At 55.6% G+C, this 19,161-nt stretch overlaps 1 protein-coding gene across 1 annotated transcript; it reads left to right on the forward strand.

The window, feature by feature from the left end:
• The first annotated feature begins 12,170 nt into the window (after nucleotides 1-12,170).
• PSMF1 (proteasome inhibitor subunit 1) lies at nucleotides 12,171-18,047 on the forward strand. The gene is made up of 7 exons (XM_048963328.1): nucleotides 12,171-12,534; nucleotides 13,021-13,173; nucleotides 13,756-13,838; nucleotides 14,097-14,282; nucleotides 14,840-14,893; nucleotides 16,528-16,686; nucleotides 16,821-18,047. Exons 1-7 carry the CDS (start codon nucleotides 12,406-12,408, stop codon nucleotides 16,870-16,872), a joined length of 816 nt encoding a protein of 271 aa, XP_048819285.1. The 5' UTR covers nucleotides 12,171-12,405; the 3' UTR covers nucleotides 16,873-18,047.
• The last annotated feature ends 1,114 nt before the right edge of the window (nucleotides 18,048-19,161 follow it).

A 19,161-nucleotide genomic window follows, 5' to 3' on the forward strand; every position in this document is an offset into this window, starting at 1 on the left:
TTTGGAAACCAGGAGTAACCATGGTTGGGATTGCTTTCGTTTTTTTTTCTCATGCCATTGTGACATAAATTGAAAAGTTACCCATAAAACACAGGTTTTCAGCATCTGGCGCAGCACTGCTTTCCACAAACAAGGCGCCTGCAGGAACAGGGCACAGCCCTGTGCACAGCCTCATCCCACAGCACAGCCACGTCCTGTTCCCTTGTTGTGGATCCGTGGGGGCTGGCAGGGCCCTGTGTGTGCATAGCAGTGTGTGGCAGAGCAGTGTGGGATCAGGAGGGTCTGTGTTTGTCCATGAAAATGCATTTGACATATTAAAGTCCCCCACCAGCAGCCTGCCCCTACCTCACTCTCCCCGGCCCTTTGTCCCTTATAAATGGAGCTGCTGCTGCTCCAGGAGCAGCGGATGCTGCTGGCTGCAACTTCGCCACCCTGCTCCAGTTATTGCTGCCCTGATCGCAGCATCACCGCTCCCAGCATCACCGCCCTGCTCCTGGCACCACGCTGCATCTGAGGCCAACCCCCGTGCCAACACGCGCTCGTTGGGTGGCTCTTGTTAGCACTGTGTCCCTGGGGCCAACACACAGCGGGTCTCCCAGCTCATCCCTCAAGCTGTACAATGCCCATGGAGGCTTTGCCAATGACAGTGATGACACCATTCCCATTTGCTGTGCCATTTGCTGCTAACGAGCCCGATGGGTGATGAGTGCTTGCACAGGAGCGGATCAATCCCGTTCACTTCCCTTAACGTGGTCATTTATGACTACTCCTCCTAAAATTGCAGTGGGAAGGGATGATTTGCCGTCCGCTCATTAATCAGGCGCCTGTTACCTCTTTGTTCTCGGCGGCGTTTCGGGGCGAGGTGCCCGGCTGGGGCCACGGCCAGGGGCTGTGCTGACTCACGGACGGCACCGGAGCGCACAGAGCGGAGCCCGCAGGCGCCCTGGCAGCTCCCCGCTCCCTCCCGCAGCTCCACACCGTGCCAGCATTGGGGGGAATGTAATGTTCCTCCTGTGTCTTCCAAAGCACCGGAGAGAAAACGTCCAGAGAGATAATTCAGAAAGTTTGTTTGACACTTGAATGTGCTTTCATCTCTGGGAAATGTTGGGGGCCTTCCAAGGCTGCACCGCCCAGGGGCACCACGCTGCGATGGGTGATTTGGGGATGGGTCCAGAGGGGACCTGCAGGGATGGAGGGATGCGGTGGGATGGAGGGAGCCCACTGGGATGGAGGGGGCCCAGTGCTCCCTGTGGGTGAGGCACTGATTCCTCCCAGGTCTGAGCCCTGCGTGCCGTGCTGGCAGGGAGGGGCGGCTTTCCGAAGGCATCGTGCATCCAAAGCGATGAATATGGGTTTGATCAGGGGAGGATTTCGACGGATGGTAGTGGATAAGGAAGAAAAATATTTGGCATTCTTCTCCCATCATAACAAGCCCAGATGCTTGGACGGTGGCAGCCCACTTCCCACAGGAATGGAAATTCACAGCCGCTCCCCACGCCAGCTCTGCAGAGGCCCTTTCCCCGGCGTTTACGAAGTGACGGCCCCACCTCATACCAGGCGGGGCATCCTGCATCCTCCATCCACATCCCCTGCATTGCTGGTGTAATCCCATAGCACAGCCTCATCCCACGGCACAGCCACGTCCTGTGTTCATCCCATGGCGCTGCTGGCCTCGTCCCATGGCGTGGCCACATCCTGCACTCTGCCAGCCTCATCCCGGCCTCCTCCTGGCCTCTCTCATGTGTCCCATAGCCCCGTGCTGGGGAGGATGAGCTCTGTGGCCCGTGGGCAATGCACTGGAAGCATTGAGCTGCAGGTTAATCATCCTTGCACCAGCTGAGAGCATGGAGCATCCTACAGCATCCTTACGGCAAGCTGTTCTCCACCTCCTCCTGCCATGCTCCCCTTTGTGCCTCCTAGGGGTTCCTCTGAGGATACAGAGCTGCTGGGCATGGAGCACGGAGGCAGCTGTACCAGGGAGGGTTGGCTTCACCCCATCCCCTGCCCTGCCAGCAGTGCAGCTCCTCCAGCCCTGTCCTGGATGCTGTGGCAGCTGTGCAGTGGTGGAGCCAAAACAGAAGCACACGCAGAGATGGAATTGGTCTGGAGAAGTGATGAAGGCAGAAGGGCAGTGGGAGAAGGGAAATGGAGGAGGAAAGTGAAGGAGTGAAGAAGTGAGAGGGGAAGTTTGGTGCTGGAACCGAACTCCTCACCCATGCCAGCAGAACAGGTTTCCAAGTGTTTATTTTATCTCCTTTATCTTAGCCCCTTAGAGGCAGAATATATTGAATGGCTTGACTTTATATAATGGAAATAATTGAAACAATACTCCTGGTTCCCCGCCACAGTTTGTCGTGACGTGAGCCAAGGGTGACAGCCTCTAGGTGGTGGGGACAGCCGCCCTCGGCACTTGTTGGCTGGTGATTGTTGACACATGTCAGCATTGCTTCCAGTTTCCGTACAGCTGTCAGAATGGGAACAATGTGATGGCAGCTGGCAAGGGCCGGGCCGGGGCTGGGCATCACCTGCAGCACTGGGGTTCTGCAGGGAGAGGGGAATTTGGGGCAGCACGGTGGGTGTGGGGATGGGGATGCAGGAGGGATGCGTTGGTTGTGAGTGCAGCATCAGCCATAGAAAGATAGAGGGAGAGGGATGTGGAGGTTGAGAGCTGGTGGAGGTTGTGTTATTTCCTTAGGAGTGGTTGAGCAGAGAGCTCCCTGGTGCCCAGCATCTCTGCAATAGGTCTGTGCCTTCCCATGAGTGCTACCCAACTCCTGTGCTCTCTGCTCGGAAGCCAGGAAGTCGCAGAGCTGGTTGGACCAAACAGGAGTAAATGCAATGTTGAGAAGTGCCCCTTGTCCAACTCTACCACGTTTCACTCCATGTTTGCTGAAGATTTGCAGGAAAGGGTGGTACAGAGCTTAAAAGAAAAATGAAAGCCTGGGGGAGAGTTTCGGGGAACTGCAGCACTGTACAGGAATTGGACAGAGAGCTCTTCCTGCCTTCAGGGCATTCCCCTGGCTGTGGTTTGGGAAAGATTCCCTTGAGATAAAGCAGGGAAATGAGCTGCAGGGTGATGGATGGATTTGCAGAGCTGGGGCAGCTCCCACAGAGGGGTCTGTGGGGAAACCTGGGGACACGGTGCAGGGCTGTGCCAGGCTGAGGACACCAAAGCATCACAGGCAGTTTTGCTGCTGCAGTTCCCCCAGAGTGAGGCATCCACAACCTCTCTGCTGCTGAGCCACACCATGGAGCATTCCCTTATCTGCTGGGCAGGCTGTAGGCAGCCCCTGGCTCTCCCTGCAGTGCAAATTGTATATGTGTTAATGAAAGGGAGCAAGGCAGTGGTACGTTAGCAGCTGGCCCTCTTCTGTTCACTGAAGAATCATTTATGCCAAATTCCAATTGAATTTCTCTTAATATTTCTGCTATTTAAGGAAAGTATTGGGAAAGACAGATGGAAGCGTCGGTCAGATGCATGTCCCGGCTCCATGTGATTCAGCACTCAGAAGTCCTCTCCTTTTTCAAGTAATTGCAATGTGACTACGTCGCTCCCTCTCACCCTTCATTCCCAAGAGGGTCAACCCTCTGACTGCAGCTGATGACTCTCACCAGGAGGAATTCAGCAGAAGACAAAGGCTCTGGGCAGGAGCTCCTGGGTGGTGGCATTCCCCTGGCAGCCTCAGTGCCCAGAGGGACGTGGCTGCAGCTGCGGCGTTCGTGGTCCCCCCTTGCCTCCGCTCGCCCTCACCATCCCCGTCATGTGCTGGTGGCCAAGGGCTTGGCACAGAGCTGGGGATGGTGGTTCTGCTCCTTGGGTGGCCAAGGAGAAAGCAAAACCCCAGCGGGGTTGAGAGAACAGTGCCAGTGATGGCATTGCCCGGGTGCCACCCTGCCCATGCACAGCCCCAGTGGATGCCACACAGCTCTGTTAGCTGCAAAGCCTCTCGCTTGCAGCCTGCCTGGGGATAGGATCCAATTTGTACCGTGACCAAATCGCATGGCTCCCTGCTTCCTTTCCTCCTCCCCGCCCTGGCTGGTGCTGAAAGGATTTGCTCATGGTTTTGGGCAGCAAGTTAGAAGGAAATAGCGTGTCTTGAGGGCCCTCTGGGCGTCAGCCCTTTTCTTGGATGTGGGTGAGCACATGGCTGAGTGCCTTCAGGCACAGACACGCAGCTCTGTGATGGGTTGGTGCCACTGGAGCCTCCCCTCCTGCTCTGGGTCAGGCTCAATGTCACGCAGCTGAGCGAAGAAACAGCCATGCACCTGCTCCTTGGCCACCTCAAAGTCCTGTCTGTCCTTGTCCTCTCTCCTTGCTCCAGGGGCCAAGCGCCACCAAGCCACCCTGCATGGCCCCAAGCAGTGGGAGTCCCCAGCTCCATCTGTGGGAATGAGGGCTGTGGGTTCCCAGAGGGATGTGGGAGCTCCTCTTCCCCCCATCTCTGGGCACAGCCACATCCCAGGGTCACTCCTGGCCCCGCTCCCCATTGCCCCAGGGCTTGGGGACATGAGCATGTCACCCCCGAGGTGCCCGGCAGTGCAGCGCGGCCATGAGTCACAGTGACCCATAAAGAGTTTTCTCAGAATTAATACCAGCAGGGACACAAGCTTTAATATTTCAGAAGTGAAAATGGAGTGATAATTATATTTTGTCGATGTTCAGGAAAATTGCTACCACCTGGCAGGCGGCAGCCGGCCCTGCTCAGGGCTGACGTCAGGGACGCCACCAAGCAGCAGGAATTTGGGGCAGAAAGAAAAAAAAAAGAAAGAACCAAGCAAAAAAAAGAAAAAGGAAAGTGCAGAAATTGTGAAGGGAAAGCTTTTGTTCTATGGGAACCCCGAGCTGTGGGAGCAGCCCCATAACATTGCATACAGACAATGGATTCAGCCAAGCTTCCCCAGGTGCTGCAGAGCATCTCGGTTTCTTGGGGAGGGGGGGGAAATAACCCACCACTCATCACCATCCCAAAAAAGGGGTCAGTCTTGCTGAAACATCCTCAGCATTGGGGCGTCCCATTTCCCCTGCAAATGTGGGGGACAAGAAAGGCAGCGGGTCGGCAGCGTCTGTTTGCCATTAGGAACGAGGTTTTAATAAGGCACAGAATGCCAGCGATGTGCTCCTCACCGGTCACCTCCTTCATCGCAGGGAGAGCCATGGAGAAAAACACTTCTCACTCTTTTTCCTCCCCCCCCCCCCCCTTTATATCCTGTTTATGCCGCTAACAAATTCAATTTTCAGGAGCTGGAATCACAACAAAGCCGGCGTTAACGCAGCTGAGCCGCTCCAAGCACTGCTCTTTGCGGGCAGCTCCTCTCCCCGAGCGCACAGAGGACGTACTGCTCCTTCATCATCCTCCAAAAGGCTGAAATGTGGGAGGAAAGGGCTGGGGAGTGCGAGTGCCGAAATGGATGGTGGTGGCATGGGAACGTGGCTGTCCCTGTATTTGCTGCATGAGTCGCAGCAGGGATGCAGTGGCACGGCCCCCGTTGCCCGCAGCCACGGTGGGAGCAGAGCTGCTCTACAAGCTCCAGCTTATGGAAAGAATTCTCCACGTGGGAATGTGAGCAAAAAAGATTAAAGGAAGGACAAATGGATGCCAGAAAAAGTGCATTTCCAAATCTCTCTCCTCCGCTGCCTGCCACGCACTCATGCTGGGCGCTCCTGGTGCGCCGTCTGTCCCACACGCAGCCTTTCAGGGATTTACTGCTCCCCACCCATGGGGACAGACCCACGCCGGCTCCATGGGCACAGTGGCACGGAGGCACAGTGCCACCCGGTGCCCTCACCTCTGCCTGGCTCCCAGCAGGGTCTGTCCAACACCATAGTATTGCAGTGGGAGAGTGATGTACGGCTCGGCCTCCTTGGTTGGAGCAAAACGCTCCTCTCCTAGGGAAAGGGGATAATTTGAGGTTGCTGACACTTTGTGCTCTTCTACAGTGCTGCTTTGCTCATCTGAGCCTCCTTGGAAGCCACATCCAGACAGGGGCAGGGTGCTGCAGGCAGGATGGAGCTCAATCTCAACATCACCAGGGTCTGGATGGCACTTGGTGCTCAGCCAAGGCATTGGGAAGGAATTGCAGAGCTCTTGGTGTGTCCTTTCTTTTCCTAGAACAGATCAAGAGCTGAATTCTATTCTGCCCTGCAGTCCTCTCTTTTCCTTTCGCCAAGTTTTCCAGCAGGGCTGGGAGAATGGAGAAGAATGCAGCTGAGTGGGACACAGCACCCCATAGGCTTGGAGGGGTCTGCAGAGCGAGGGATCATCAGGTCAGGGCTGCTTCCCTGCATCTTCACATCCTTACATCCCTCATCCTCACATTTCCACATCACTGCTTTCCGGCATCTTCACATCCTTACATCCCTGCATCCTTTCCCTCCCCCTTCTCTTCCCTTTCCCTCCCCCTTCCCTCCCTTCCCCTCCCCCTCCCCCTCCCCCTCTCCTTCCCCCTCTCCTTCCCCTTCCCCTTCCCCTTCCCCTTCCCCTTGCTCTTCCCCCTTCCCCCTCCCCTTCCCCTTCCCCTTCCCCTTCCCCTTCCCCTTCCCCTTCCCCTTCCCCTTCCCCTTCTCCCTTCCCCTTCTCCCTTCCCCTCCCCCTTCCCTTCCCTTCCCTTCCCTTCCCTTCCCTTCCCTTCCCTTCCCTTCCCTTCCCTTCCCTTCCCTTCCCTTCCCTTCCCTTCCCTTCCCTTCCCTTCCCTTCCCTTCCCTTCCCTTCCCTTCCCAGAACCTCTGCCTCTGCCTCTGGCAGTGTGTTGCTGCTGCCATGGCTCTAGGTGCAGATGTCCCCAGAGAAATGGTGGCAGAAGGATGGTGCCATCCCTGTCCCTGTCCCGGCGCATCCCAGGGGCGAGGGCGGCAGCCGGCTGGAGAGGAGCAGCAGCAGCGTCAGTGGACGGCCAGTCCCCAATTCACACCAGCCCAAAACAATGACGATGACAGTGGCAGAATATAAAGAGATGAAAAATGTGTCTGCGATTTTAACGAGCGGGAAACACCCAGCGTGGGGGACACAGGGGCAGGAGGACAGCGTGCAGAAACCACTGGGTGGGAACGTGGGTCCCATTTGTGCCCTGAGCCTCAACGCAGGGCTGCCCCACCAGCAGGTACCCAGCTCTGATCAGACCCGGTCACCTTTCAACGCCCTTCTCCTTTTTTCTCTGCTATTCCCTTCTACTTTGATTATTATTTCTTAACATTTTCTTTTTTCATCGTCTTTTAAACCCCGTAAATATTTAATACAAAGGAAACTAAAAAAAAAAAAAAAGAAAAAGAAAAACCCAGCGGAACCGTTCTCAAAATAATTTCACAATCCGCACATATCCCCTCGGCAAATTCAATTTGTAGGAAATAAAGAACAAAATGCAGCCATAAAAGGCTTCTCAACAAATCCTAATGCTTTACATGTGTAAGCGCAAACGCCGTGCCTGCGTGCAGGAGGTGGGTGGAGGTGGACAGAGGGCACCATGGGGTTGTGTGCGAGAAATGGGGGCTCTTTGCAGCCCCTAGAGTGGAGGCAGGGGAGCCCATCCCATCCTAGAGTGGATGCAGGGGAGCCCATCCCATGCCCCTGTGCCTTGCAGGGATGCTCGCCAGCTGTCTGTAGTCCCCAGCTCTGGGGTCTGGGCTGTGCGCTGGGGTCCCTGCAGGTCCCCGCTGTGTCCCTGCTGTGTCCTTTCCCAGTTCACAACCCTGTTTCCCGTCTGCTGTTTTCCCCCTTGCTTTAATATACCTGGCACCTTGGGGAGAACATTCCTTTTAAGCCTTCCTGTTTTAATAACTTTGATTCTACGTCTTAATTAGTGACCTGGAAAAGACATCCATTGTTATGCGCCATATGGAGCCGCTACCTCGGGCTGCAGGGGGAGGAGGATTGGTTCCAGCATGGAGTCCCTGGGACCATGGTGGGAGCTGTGGGGTGGGAGCAGAGCTGGGGCCACGGTACGGTCAGCCCATGCTCTGTCTCTTGCTGAGAGTCACGGGCAGAGTGGCTCCATCCCTTTGCTAATGGGGATATTTGGGGTTTTGCACCCAAACTGCCCCCTCCCTGCCCTGCACAGCCCCACCGTTCCCACACCAGGTCATCTCCACCCGGGGGCCACGTGCCACCAGCTCTCTGCAGCATGGGTTGGCCGCACGCTGCTGGCGGGCAGGGTGCTGCCATCTGCGGCCGCTTTGATGCGGGGTTCCCTCTGTGCTCAGACAGAGCCGGCCCTGCCCGCGGGCCGTGGCTGAATGAAGCAAGGCTGATTGATGGCCTTGTTTTGTTCCTGCAAAGCCCGGCCCAAGCCGTGCACATCCACGGTCCCCCAGGAGCTGGGGAGGGATGGCGACGGCTGCCTGGGCTGTGGGGTGTGGGCTGGGGGTGTTGGGGGGGGGGGGGTGCTGCCCCCCAGCTGCTGGGGCGGTGCTGGGAGCACTCTGTGCCTCAGTTTCCCCATCCTTACTGAGCCTGTGGGTGAAACCATCCCGCTCCTCTCAGGTATGCGGAGCATCCCCAGAGCTAAGGCAGACACTGGGAGCACGGGAGCCCCATTTGGGATAATGCTCATTAGCAGTCCAGCAAGATGACCTCCAAAAAATGGAGCTGAGCTCCAGCTGATGAGTCACGGCCGTGCCTGCATGATGCGCTCCTTGCAAGCGAGGTTTGCACCATGGAGCTAACAGGCTTTTCTGGGAAGCACTGGGGCTTTGAGCTTCCTAATTATGTTCAAAGGCTGCTGGCAGCACAGCTCAGACGGGGATTATGCCTGCTAGAAGCACAGCACCAGGCCTTGTTCAGAGGCCTGAAAGTGCTAATTGACTTTAGGTCTCACGTCGCTGTTGAGAGCCCGCTCCATGCAGCCCAGTCCCTCCTCCTGCTCCCGCTCTGAACCCGCTGCATGTGGTTTGAATTTCTTCTGCAGAGAAAAACCTCCTTTCTCCTTGCCCTGGTGTCATCTTACCCTGGAATTTGGGGGAAATAGAGAGGAGCTTAAATGCTCACAGAGGGACTGCTTCTCCTCTCCAGGAAACAAAGAGAGGGGTGAAAGTCATCCCACGGGCACCCCCTGCTGATGCCCTGTCCCATCCCATGTTCCTTGGCACAGGGATGTTGGCACCTTCAAGCGGTTCTGCCCATGCCAGCAGGCACTGGGTGGCCAAGCAGAGCACACAGAGGAGAATGCTGGCTGTGCAGCACCACTGGCTCAGCCACAGGGATCCCCTCCTTCAGGATGACAGCAGCCTGCGATGCTGTGGCTGCTGCAGGGAATTGCCCATGGCTCCTTTCTGCCTTCTCCCACTGGATCCTATGCAAAAGGTGGCGTATGTGACACGGCACAGCACGGCACAGAACAGTGAGCCAGCCACCCTGGCTGCCATTCCCAGCACGGAGGGCTCATGGGCTGCGGACGATTGGGAAATCAGTTTCCTCTTCTCCCCGTTACGACATTGCAGTGGGCGCATCCATCGGGAGCTGTGAGGCAGCAGGAAACTATGAAGGTCAGGGAGGCTGAGGTTTGTGTGACGGAGGTGAGCCCTGCCCGAGGCACCCCTCCACCTGCTCATGCACCACTGCCACACGCACCCCGCTCCTTGGTCACAGAGAGGGGAAAAGGGCTGCACAAAGCTCCTCTTCATTCCAGTGCCACAGACAGGAGGGCTGCCGCCGCAGATCCGGACAGGCATATTTTATGAATGTTCCCAACATGTTAACTTACCCCGTTCCTATTCCTGTCTTCTATTTTAAAGCTGCACAGTCTTCTGAAAGTTGATCACCTCCGTTGCTCCAGCACCAGCACCATTGTGACGCGCTTGCCTTGCAGCACTAATGAGCCGGCCCTGCGACTCTCATCACCTCATTAAGGATTTGGCTGCCAGTTCCAGCTGTGCTGCCCGCTGCCTCCCACTTTGTTTGCAGGCTGCAGGACTGGTGTTAGGGGAGCCACTTGCATTTGGCCAGTGGTTTTCAGCACCTAAGAGCCACAGCGCGAGCCAGATGCTAGGGCAGGAATGAGCAGACCAGGCAGTGGCAGCAGGGCAACATGGTTTCTGCAAATGCAGCTTCAATTTAGCAGCAACGAGACACGGGCATGGGCACAGCTGTGGTGAGGGTGGCCTCAGGGCAGGGACACGTGGAGGGGTGTATCCTGCTGGAGGAGCTGCTTGGTCCAACGGGTCTCAGTCCCATGACCACAGCTCCCCAGGACATCCCCAGTCAACGACCATGAGTGGGGGATGCAGGAGGTGGCTCCAGCAGTACGTACCCCCTCTTGCTCATCCCATTATTGTGGTCTAGCACCAAGCCCATGGGGAAGACCCACCAGCCCCTGCTGGTGCCTGCGTGGAGCTGGAAGCCCTTTTCATACGAGGAAGGGAAAATAAATGAAGTTGTAATGCAGATGTCAAGGTCTCATGCAGACCCTGCCGGTAGAAGGAGACCCCAGGTTGGTACAAAAGTGGGAGAGGGTCGCAGCCCTCAGCCCGATGAAATCTGTCCAACATGGAGCCAGAAAGTCACTGCATGGGTAGGGCTGGATTCACCCTGCTCTCCCAGTGCAGCCCAAATACCAGTGTTCCCCAGAGGCACCAAGGTAAAACCATGTGAAGACAAGCAGATGGATGGATTTGAGTGTATGGAGATGAGTGGAAGGATGGATAACAGGTTGGTGAACAGGGATGGAACAAGTTGGATGGAAAGCTTGGTACAAGTCGTGCATGTGTGACCGCTTCCTCTTGTCTCCCCCTGCCCTGGAGCTGGCAGTTTACAGAGCTCAGACACCTGCAGCAGAACTGCAGCCAGCCCAGTGAGCAGCTCTGCACAAGTGGGGACAGGATTTAAGGTCAGGTTCCTCAAGAAAAGAGATGCAAACTCTGCCAAGGAAAGGGCATTCAGCTGACACAACTCTTGGTGCTCCCCTCATCCACTGAGAGAACGGCTGTGCCTGGGAGGGGCATGTGGAGCTGCACCTTGCTGCTGCTGCCTGTCAGGATGAGCCATTGGGCAGCATGGCAGAACTTCCCACTGCTATGAATCATGAGCCTGGCAATGGAAAATCTCCAGCTCCATTATCTCCTGCTTCTCTCATCAAACCCCAATCAGATGAAGCAGACATTGCTCAAACTGCCCTTCGGAGGGGATCGGCCTGCCCATATGTTGGACAGCCCCGAGCCCCCAGCAGCTGCCCACTCAGGGTACCCATAACCAGAGGATGGTGCAGAGTTTGAGTTGGCACCTTTGAGCCCAGCTTCTCAGAGCTTGGGGCAGGGCTCCCGCAGCCTTTCCTGGCTCTTAGGGGCATCGAGGCCTCACAGAATTCATTATCTTTCGACATTCCCTCTTTTTTTCTTACACATGAGCAAAGCAGCCGTTGGCTGGAGCTGAGTCCCGGATGCCCATGATGAAAGCCTGGCTCAGTGGAAACCAGTGGTCACTTTCCTGCAGATTCCCACCTGGCCTGCACGGCTCTGTCAGATTTCATGCCACGAAAGTCTTCCGTGGAGCAGGACCATTCACAAGAGGTGCAACATTTCCACAGCCACCAGGGAGATGATTCACAGGAACGGGCAGTGCGGAGCAGCAGGATTGGCTGCGGTCAGTTGTTCAGCTTCAGTGATTTCTTGAGGGGGAAATGGAAAGAGTGGACAGAGCAAGTTAATTAATAGATGCATCATGAAGTCAATATGAATCAGAGTATTCCCAAGGAGCTGGAGATCAGATTGGGAAAGCAGCAAATGATGCCTTTCCCTGGCACAGGGCTCCTTTATCCAGATGCTGCTCCAGCCCCCTGAGTCGAGGACTTGCTGATAACACCGGCTGCAGGCCAGGCCACTGCATGGCTGGGAAACTCAGTGGCAATTTTAACAAGAGCTCAGGTGATACAGACAGGGAAAGGAGACGAAGGAAGCATAGAATAACCCTGACAATGGCTCATTGCAGTGTCCTTCGGGTAACCAGGGAAGTGCTCAATTCAGGGGTGCATGTGAACACAGCTGCAGGTTCTTTAGATTTTTATTAACTGGGCAGCCAATGTCCCAACGCTTCTGGTGAGAAAGAGCCTGGGCTTAGGGAGCAGGAGCTGGGCAGCAGGCAGGAACCGGCACACGGACACCAGCGAGCCCTGCCACATCCACGGGCCGCCCCCGAGAGGGAGCGGCGATGCAGCCCTACACGCAGAGCTCGCCCCGTGCACGCAGAAGCACCGCACTTCTCACGGAAATGCCCGCTCTCCCAGCCCCAGCGGCGGCCATTTCACTTCAGCCCCCATCCCCCTTCCCAACGCCTCCGCCGGGCGCTGCACAGCAGACGGGAGCCCCCTAGTGAGGGCCAGCCCGGCTCAGCCCAGCTCGGGGACGCGGCTCCGGCCCGGCTCGGCTGTGCGAAGGGGAGGGGAGGGCCCGGCCTGGCCGCGCCTGCTCGGTGCGGAGCGGCCATGGCGGGGTTGGAGCTGCTGTACTGCTCGGCTCAGGCCGGCATCTCCTGCTCGCAGGATGCGTTGGTTTGCGGGATCCACTGGGAGCTGATCCAGCACGGCTACCGCTGCCTCGGCGCCGGAGAGCAGGTACGGGCCGGGCAGCACTGCCGCTAGGCCCCGCTAGGCCGCGCCGATCCTCGGCCTTTCCTAGTGCCGCTCGCCGCCTCCGCGCGGCCCAACCCGGCAGGGACGTGTGGGCACTGCGGGTTGTGCCGGTACCGGCGGGACCTGGAAGTGGTGCTGCTGCGGTGTGTCGTTGGGGGTTCCCGGAAGTGTGGTGCTTTGGGGAGGCTGTTGCTGCGGGGATACCGGTGCTGAGGTGGGGATCGGGAGCCTGGAGCGGTGCTGGGAGATGCCTGCCGGGGGCTGTGGTGGGCTGCAAGATACTGTTTGGGCAGAAAAGCTCCCCGCGACCAGACGGCTTCCCGTGCTCGGGAGCTTTGGGGTGACAGGCAGCAGGGAGCAGCATCTCCTGGTTTGGGTCTTGGTTGCCTTTTACTCAGCAAGGGATGGCTGTGGGCCCTCCTGTTCTAGCTGCTAGCGGGCCTTACTGTCCTGTCTGCCTTGCTGTAGCCTGGTCCTGATGAAAGGAAGTCAGAGCTGCTGCCCGCAGGCTGGGAAGCCAACAAGGAGGTGTATACACTGCGCTACAAGTCCACAGACGATGCCCAGGAACTGCTGCTGAAAGCCATTGCGGTGGAAGACAGCATGATCCTTAATGTCATGGTGAGCACCTGAACTGATTGCTGCAGAAATTGGAGTCCTTTCAGATGCAGTGTCTGCTGCTGTGCAAAATGTGTGAAAAACAGTAGAGCCAATTTCTCAAATGTTTTGCTGCTATTTGTTCTGCCTTACACCATCATCTGTCCCTGAGAGATGTGGCCCAGCCGGACACTAGTCAAACACAGCCACATCTGGCCATGGATATAGTCTTCCTTGCCCTCTGGCCCAGTGTCCCTTTATGTGCCACTTTTCCAGCTGAGGATGTATTTTCACATCACTTCCCAACAAGCATATGGCTAGGACGTTTTTGCTCCATGTCACTTCTTCCTGACTCTGGCTGTCATGGGATTTTGGTCTTTCACCTTCACAGCCTGGGCTGGGGGAAACGAGAAGAGAGAGTTTTGCTGCATGTTGTGGTTGTTTTTTTTTGCTGCTGGGGATTTGGACACTGCACAGAGACATGGACAAGAGGCATGCAAGCTTGTTCTTCATGTCCTGATCTCCCTACCAGTGGCTCTGCTTGCTCCCTCCCTCAGTCCTAGCTCTGCGTGGCTGCTAACACCATGCTTCTCCTGTCTTTACTAGGATCGTCATTCTCAGAAGGTGGCAGACGTGACCTTGGCAGTGGCTGACTACATCAACCCAGAGCACCTGAATGATTTCCACAAGTAATCTCAGTTCTCTGACATTTTCTGCAGGAGAAAAAGTCTCACCAGCATGGGGAGGGGGGCGTATGGGATCAGAGATCAGGTTAGGAGGAGCCTGGAGGACTCCTCTCTCCAGTGCAAATCCAGGGTGCCAGCTGAGTACATATTTTGTGCCAGAGATGCCAAAAGAATGTACATCCTCTCACTACCCCGTCCAGCACCTTTGTGCCTGAGTGCCATAGTCTGTCTGTCCCACCAGCTTGCCTCTCATCCCTGCAGAGTCTACAAGAACATGGAGGAGTTGAGGACAAGGATTGCTTCAGGTATCATCAGTCCCCTGGGGGTCCCCACAGAAAAGGTCAAGAAGGAGTCCCAGGCAGAGAAGAAAGATCCTGTCTCCCCCCAGGATTATAACCCCCTTGGGATCCCACCCCGGCACCCTGCAGGCACAAGAGCACCATCATGGTGAGTGAGCAGCGGGTGTCCACTGAAGGTCCTGGCACAAATTTTATCCCTGGTCCCCATCTTGCACAGATGGAATAGGGAGTGAAGGGGATCGAAATCCTCCCCACCTGTTCTCAGGCTCACTGACTGCCAGCTTTCATTGATTTAGGCTGTTTGCTGAGGGATGGGATGATGAGTTCAGGAGCTAGTTGTGCCCTACTTTGGAAAGATGTGGGGCGGAAGGAGGGAAGCCCTGCTCTGTACTGGTTGAGGGACCATCAGGGCTTGGGGGCTGGTGGAGCAGAAACAGCAGGGGCAAGGACAGTGCTGTTGTATGTGGCAGGTTCTTCCCTCTGTTCCCCCACAAGCCTTTGGCTGGAAGTCAGAGACACTGTGGTGGCTCTGCTGTGGCTACTGCCTTACATGTCACCTCCTGTTTCTTTAGCCCCACTGTTGTCTGATTGAGCTTAGGTTGCAAGATACTCCTTCCAGGTGTGCAAGGACAGTCGTGTTGTTGGCTGGAAACTGCATGAAATCAGCCCTGCAGTGAAAGTCTTGTTCACTGTGTGCTGTTTCAGGCCCTCTCCTTTGAACCCCTTCGCTGTTGGTGGGCAGGACCTGGACCCTTTGGGGTGAGTATGGCTAAGGGAGGTGGTGCTTTGCATGTCCTGGGAGCATCCCCAGCTCTGCCCTTCACTGAGAGACCTTCCCTGAAAACAGCTGTCGTTGGTCTGGCTCAGGCATTGAGCAAAGTGTGTCTGAGTGCGGGTGGCAGTGGAACAGTTCCTCGTTACAAATTGCAAAGGAGCAATTGACAGTTGCTAAACCTCAATATGGTTCTAATATCGTAATAAGATCCCGTCGCTTGCTTAGATGATAGGTTGCAATCTGCGTCTGTTTAATAATCAGCCTGTATTCATTTAACATGCACTAATTCCTTCAGTAAATCAAAGCTGAATACATCGTTAAGTGAATGTAAGTCTCTAATTTAAAATGGTACCAGCTGCTGCATTTACAGCCCAGCAGTCTGGAGAGGGAGAGGCTTAAAGTTGAGTCCACAGATGCCCGAGTCCTGATTGTGAGCCTCCAGGCTTTTTGGGGCACTCGAGCAGGGATGCTGGAGAAGGCCTGAGTGGAAGCCAGGCAGTTTGGGGGACTGCTCTTCCCAAATGCATGTCTGGATTTTTTGGTTTTGGTTGGGCAAGAAGGACCTGTCATCTGCCATTCCAGATAAAAGCACATCTTCAGACACAAAACAGTCCTTGGAGTTGTTGCAAAGCGCCTTGCAGCTCAGGGGAGTCCTCTTCAGAACAGCTCTCCTGTGGGGATCGCATTTTTTCCCTCTTGCAAGACTTGATTCTCTATGAGTTTGGCCAGCTAGAAATGTCCTGCCCTGCGGGAAGGAGAAGGCTGGGTGACTGGAAGGAAACCTGATAGCATGAGGAAAAGGGGTTCAGTTGTGGGGGGGACCCTGTTTCTCCCACTGCCTCCAGCTCTTCATTGGCAGTTTCTCTGTAGATGACACAGAAATGATTGTAAGTGATAGCAGATTTGTGTGCTGACACCTGCCAGCACTGGGGCTGGAGACCCAGACTTCCAGGCATATGCTCATGGGGCCTGGCTGTCCTGGGGCGCCGTGGGCAGCCAGCCTGGAGTAATGGAACTCATTAGTGCAGTTGTTAATGACTTGTATGATGGCAGCGGTGTCCAGAGACTCCAGCTGAGTTTGCAGAAAGCCGACTATGAGGAAATGGCACTTGCAGCATGGAGCAGCTCTGAGGAGCCACCACGGTCAGCAGATGACTTCCAGGCAGTGCTTTGGAAAGGTTTGCAGGGTCTGCAGGCTCTTACAACACTGTGCTCCCATAGGGCAGCAGGGATGGGGCTACGAGTGGCAGTGATGACCAGCAGGTCCAACGCACGGTCAGCAGCCCGCTGGGGACTTAGCAGCCATGGCTTGTGTTCTGCCTGGATCCTTGCAGGAACTTGAGGGAAGAAGGAACCTGCTGCTGTTGCTTCCTTCTGCATATCCCCAGCTAGAATAAGAGGTTGCAGATATGGTGGTGCCTTGGATCTGGATGTTTGCTCATGCCCTGCATTAGGTGTGTGTGCTGCAGCCATAAGACTCCCATCTCAGTGTAATGTTAAGCTGCAGTTTACACCCTGCGCTGAGCACGTGTTGTGCTGCAGCATGGGGAAGGTGCAGGAGGAGCACGTTGCTCTTCTGTGCCAATCTCATCTCATTTGCTGCCTTTCCTCTCCCCAGAGGTCGGAGTGGTGGAATGATCGTTGATCCTCTCCGGTCTGGATTCCCACAGCCTGGCATTGACCCATCAGCAGGTCTCCCCGGCCGCCTTCCCCCAGGAGCAGTTCCACCAGGAGCCAGATTTGACCCCTTTGGCCCCTTAGGGGCTGGTAGGGCCGGGTAGGTGTTTGGCCATGCCTGGGCAGCCACTGCAGCAAGGATCACAGCATGCTGCCAGTCTGCCTCTGCTCTGCTGCTCCTTCCAGGGTTGTGCTCTCGTTCTGGGTTTGACTTTGTCCTAAATTCCTTTCTAGGCCAGATCCCGACCACCTCCCACCTCCGGGCTATGATGACATGTTCATGTGAGGAGGCACTGAGTGGTTTCTCAGCTAGCTGCAGCCAGAGCAGTTTCCTGGAGCGAGGAGCACTTTCCCCTCTTCATTCCCTTCTTTGGTGGACTTTGATCTTTTCAACAGTGATTTTCTTCTCCCTGCTCAGGGCTGTGCTCCTGTGTTTTGGGCTGGCTATAAAGGTTTCCATATGCACACAACAAAAGAGGAAGCAGTAGGTTCATTTCTTTCTCTGCTCCTCCAAGGGTAGCTGGCCATGGGTACGCAGCAGACATGGGCCTGCCTTGTGCCAGAGCAGTGTCAGGAGCAGCGTGGTGTGCTGAGAGCAGCCCTGGGCTTTGAGGTTTCTCCTCTCCTTCTCCAGGGTGGCATAGCTTTTGCTGCTGGGATTATGCATACAGTCAGTGGTAAGGAGGGAGCTGGCTTCTTGCCACTCCCGTGCTGGGGAGCTGCAATAGCCTCGCTGAAAGCTTCAGCTGGAGAAGGCTTCCCATGCATGGTGGTTTCTCTCTTGCTCTTTATCCAAAGAGTGCTGATCAGTACAGAGGGCTAAAGCCCATCTCATAGGGTCTTTGTGGGCAGACCCCCAGTAGAGGCTCAGGTGGGCTTCTGCATGGGCATGCGCACTGAATGTGAAGGGCTCCAACAGCAAAGCCTTGAACATGCATGAAAAGAGACATACAGTGAATTCCTGGCATTATCTGGCCCCCTGTAGCCATGCTGTCCTTCATTCCTGGGGATGTGTGCGAAACCCACAGGCAGTGTGGAGAGCTGCCTGTTGGGCACTGTGTTGGTTGGGGTGGAACAGGAGGCTTGGGTGCCTACCTGAACTCGGGGTCCAGCACAGTCTCTCTGTGCCTGGTGGAGCTGAAGGATTTAGGGCTTTGCTTTGCAGCAGGTTTATAGGAACATGTTTCACTGCTGTCAGTCCTATGGCATGAGACATGAGACCTGTGTGGCTCTGCCCAGCTGGACTCTGTGTTGCCATCACCAAACAGCTTGTGGAGGAAGGACAAGACCTGCATGAGTCATAGGGTTCTCAGCTCTTTCTGGAACCCCCTCCCTTTCCTGCAGCTCCCCCTGTGTCAGATAATTTTGGGGCTGGAGCCCCCCAGGAGTTCAATGCTGTATTTTCTTCTCATGGTTTGATTTCTTGGACGTTCATGAGTTTGAAATAAAAATCTGACAACAGTGTTGTGTTGGCAGTTGTTGGGGGTGACCCCCCCACCCCAGTTGGCCTCCTCATCTTCCCCCACAAGAAGAGGAGCCCCAGAGCTGCACTTAGGAGCTCTGTTCTGTCTGTGATTGCCCTATCTGGGGTGGTGGGTTCGAGTTGGGAGCCTGCTTTGTTCTTTCCCTTCTTTCCTAGCAGCAGTGCTTTTCTGAGATGATGAGACTGTATTAAGAAAATTAAATGGAGAATGGCCCAGCCCTTGTTTGGCTGTGCTTCTGGTGGTAATTGGCTCTCCAGGGCACTGAACACCGTTGTTACACTGCATGCAGCTGCATAGGCATAAATAAAGAAGGGGAAGTGCTCCCCTCTCTCCCTTTTCCCCTAAGGCTTTTCCTTTTAAACCCCTTTTGCCTACAAACACGGCTGATAACAGCTGAGTTGCAGTGTGTGGAACCTCAGACTGTGTGCATGTGGGAGGGGGAGGACTGGCCATAGAAATTTGGCTGAACTGGAGCAAGGTGAGGCTCTTGCTGTGTCCCTGCTGTTCTCCCAGCTCCTGGGCAGCCCTGACCTTGCTGTGTGAGGTTGAGATGCACGGTGCTGCAGGGAGAGGAAGCAGTTCTGCCTTATCAGAGAGGCTCTCTGCGGGAGACAGCTGCTTTCTGCTGCCTGCATTAATCATGTGCTGCAACCTTTCAGGAGGGAGAAACACAGCCTGCTTTGATGGGGCTAATTAAAACGATCCAGCGCCAGGAGAGGCTGTGTCGGGTCTTGATAAACAATCTTTTGTCTGCAGCTCTTAACCCCAGTGGGTTTGCAGTGCCTTGCAGCTTGGGGGAGCAGGTGGGAGAGGAGGGGATTGAAAAGAGGAAGAGCACCCTGCGTGGAGCTGGGGTGGCTGTGGGCTCGTGGCTGAGCCTTGGGGCTGCTGTGGTCTCTGCTGTCTGTGCTCAGAGAGCAGAGGTGCAGGAAGATGTGGATCCTGCACCAAGCATGGCCAGCAATACCAGCACTAACATGAGTGACTGAAGCTGTTAGCATGCAAGGGAGCACAGCGGTTGGTGCATCTTGAGCTCCTTTTAAGGGGAGTTGTAAAGAGTGGTTGGGACTGGAGTGTGTGATCCTGGCACA

Source organism: Lagopus muta, chromosome 16 (genome assembly GCF_023343835.1).
Source record: "Lagopus muta isolate bLagMut1 chromosome 16, bLagMut1 primary, whole genome shotgun sequence".
Lineage (NCBI taxonomy): Eukaryota > Metazoa > Chordata > Aves > Galliformes > Phasianidae > Lagopus > Lagopus muta.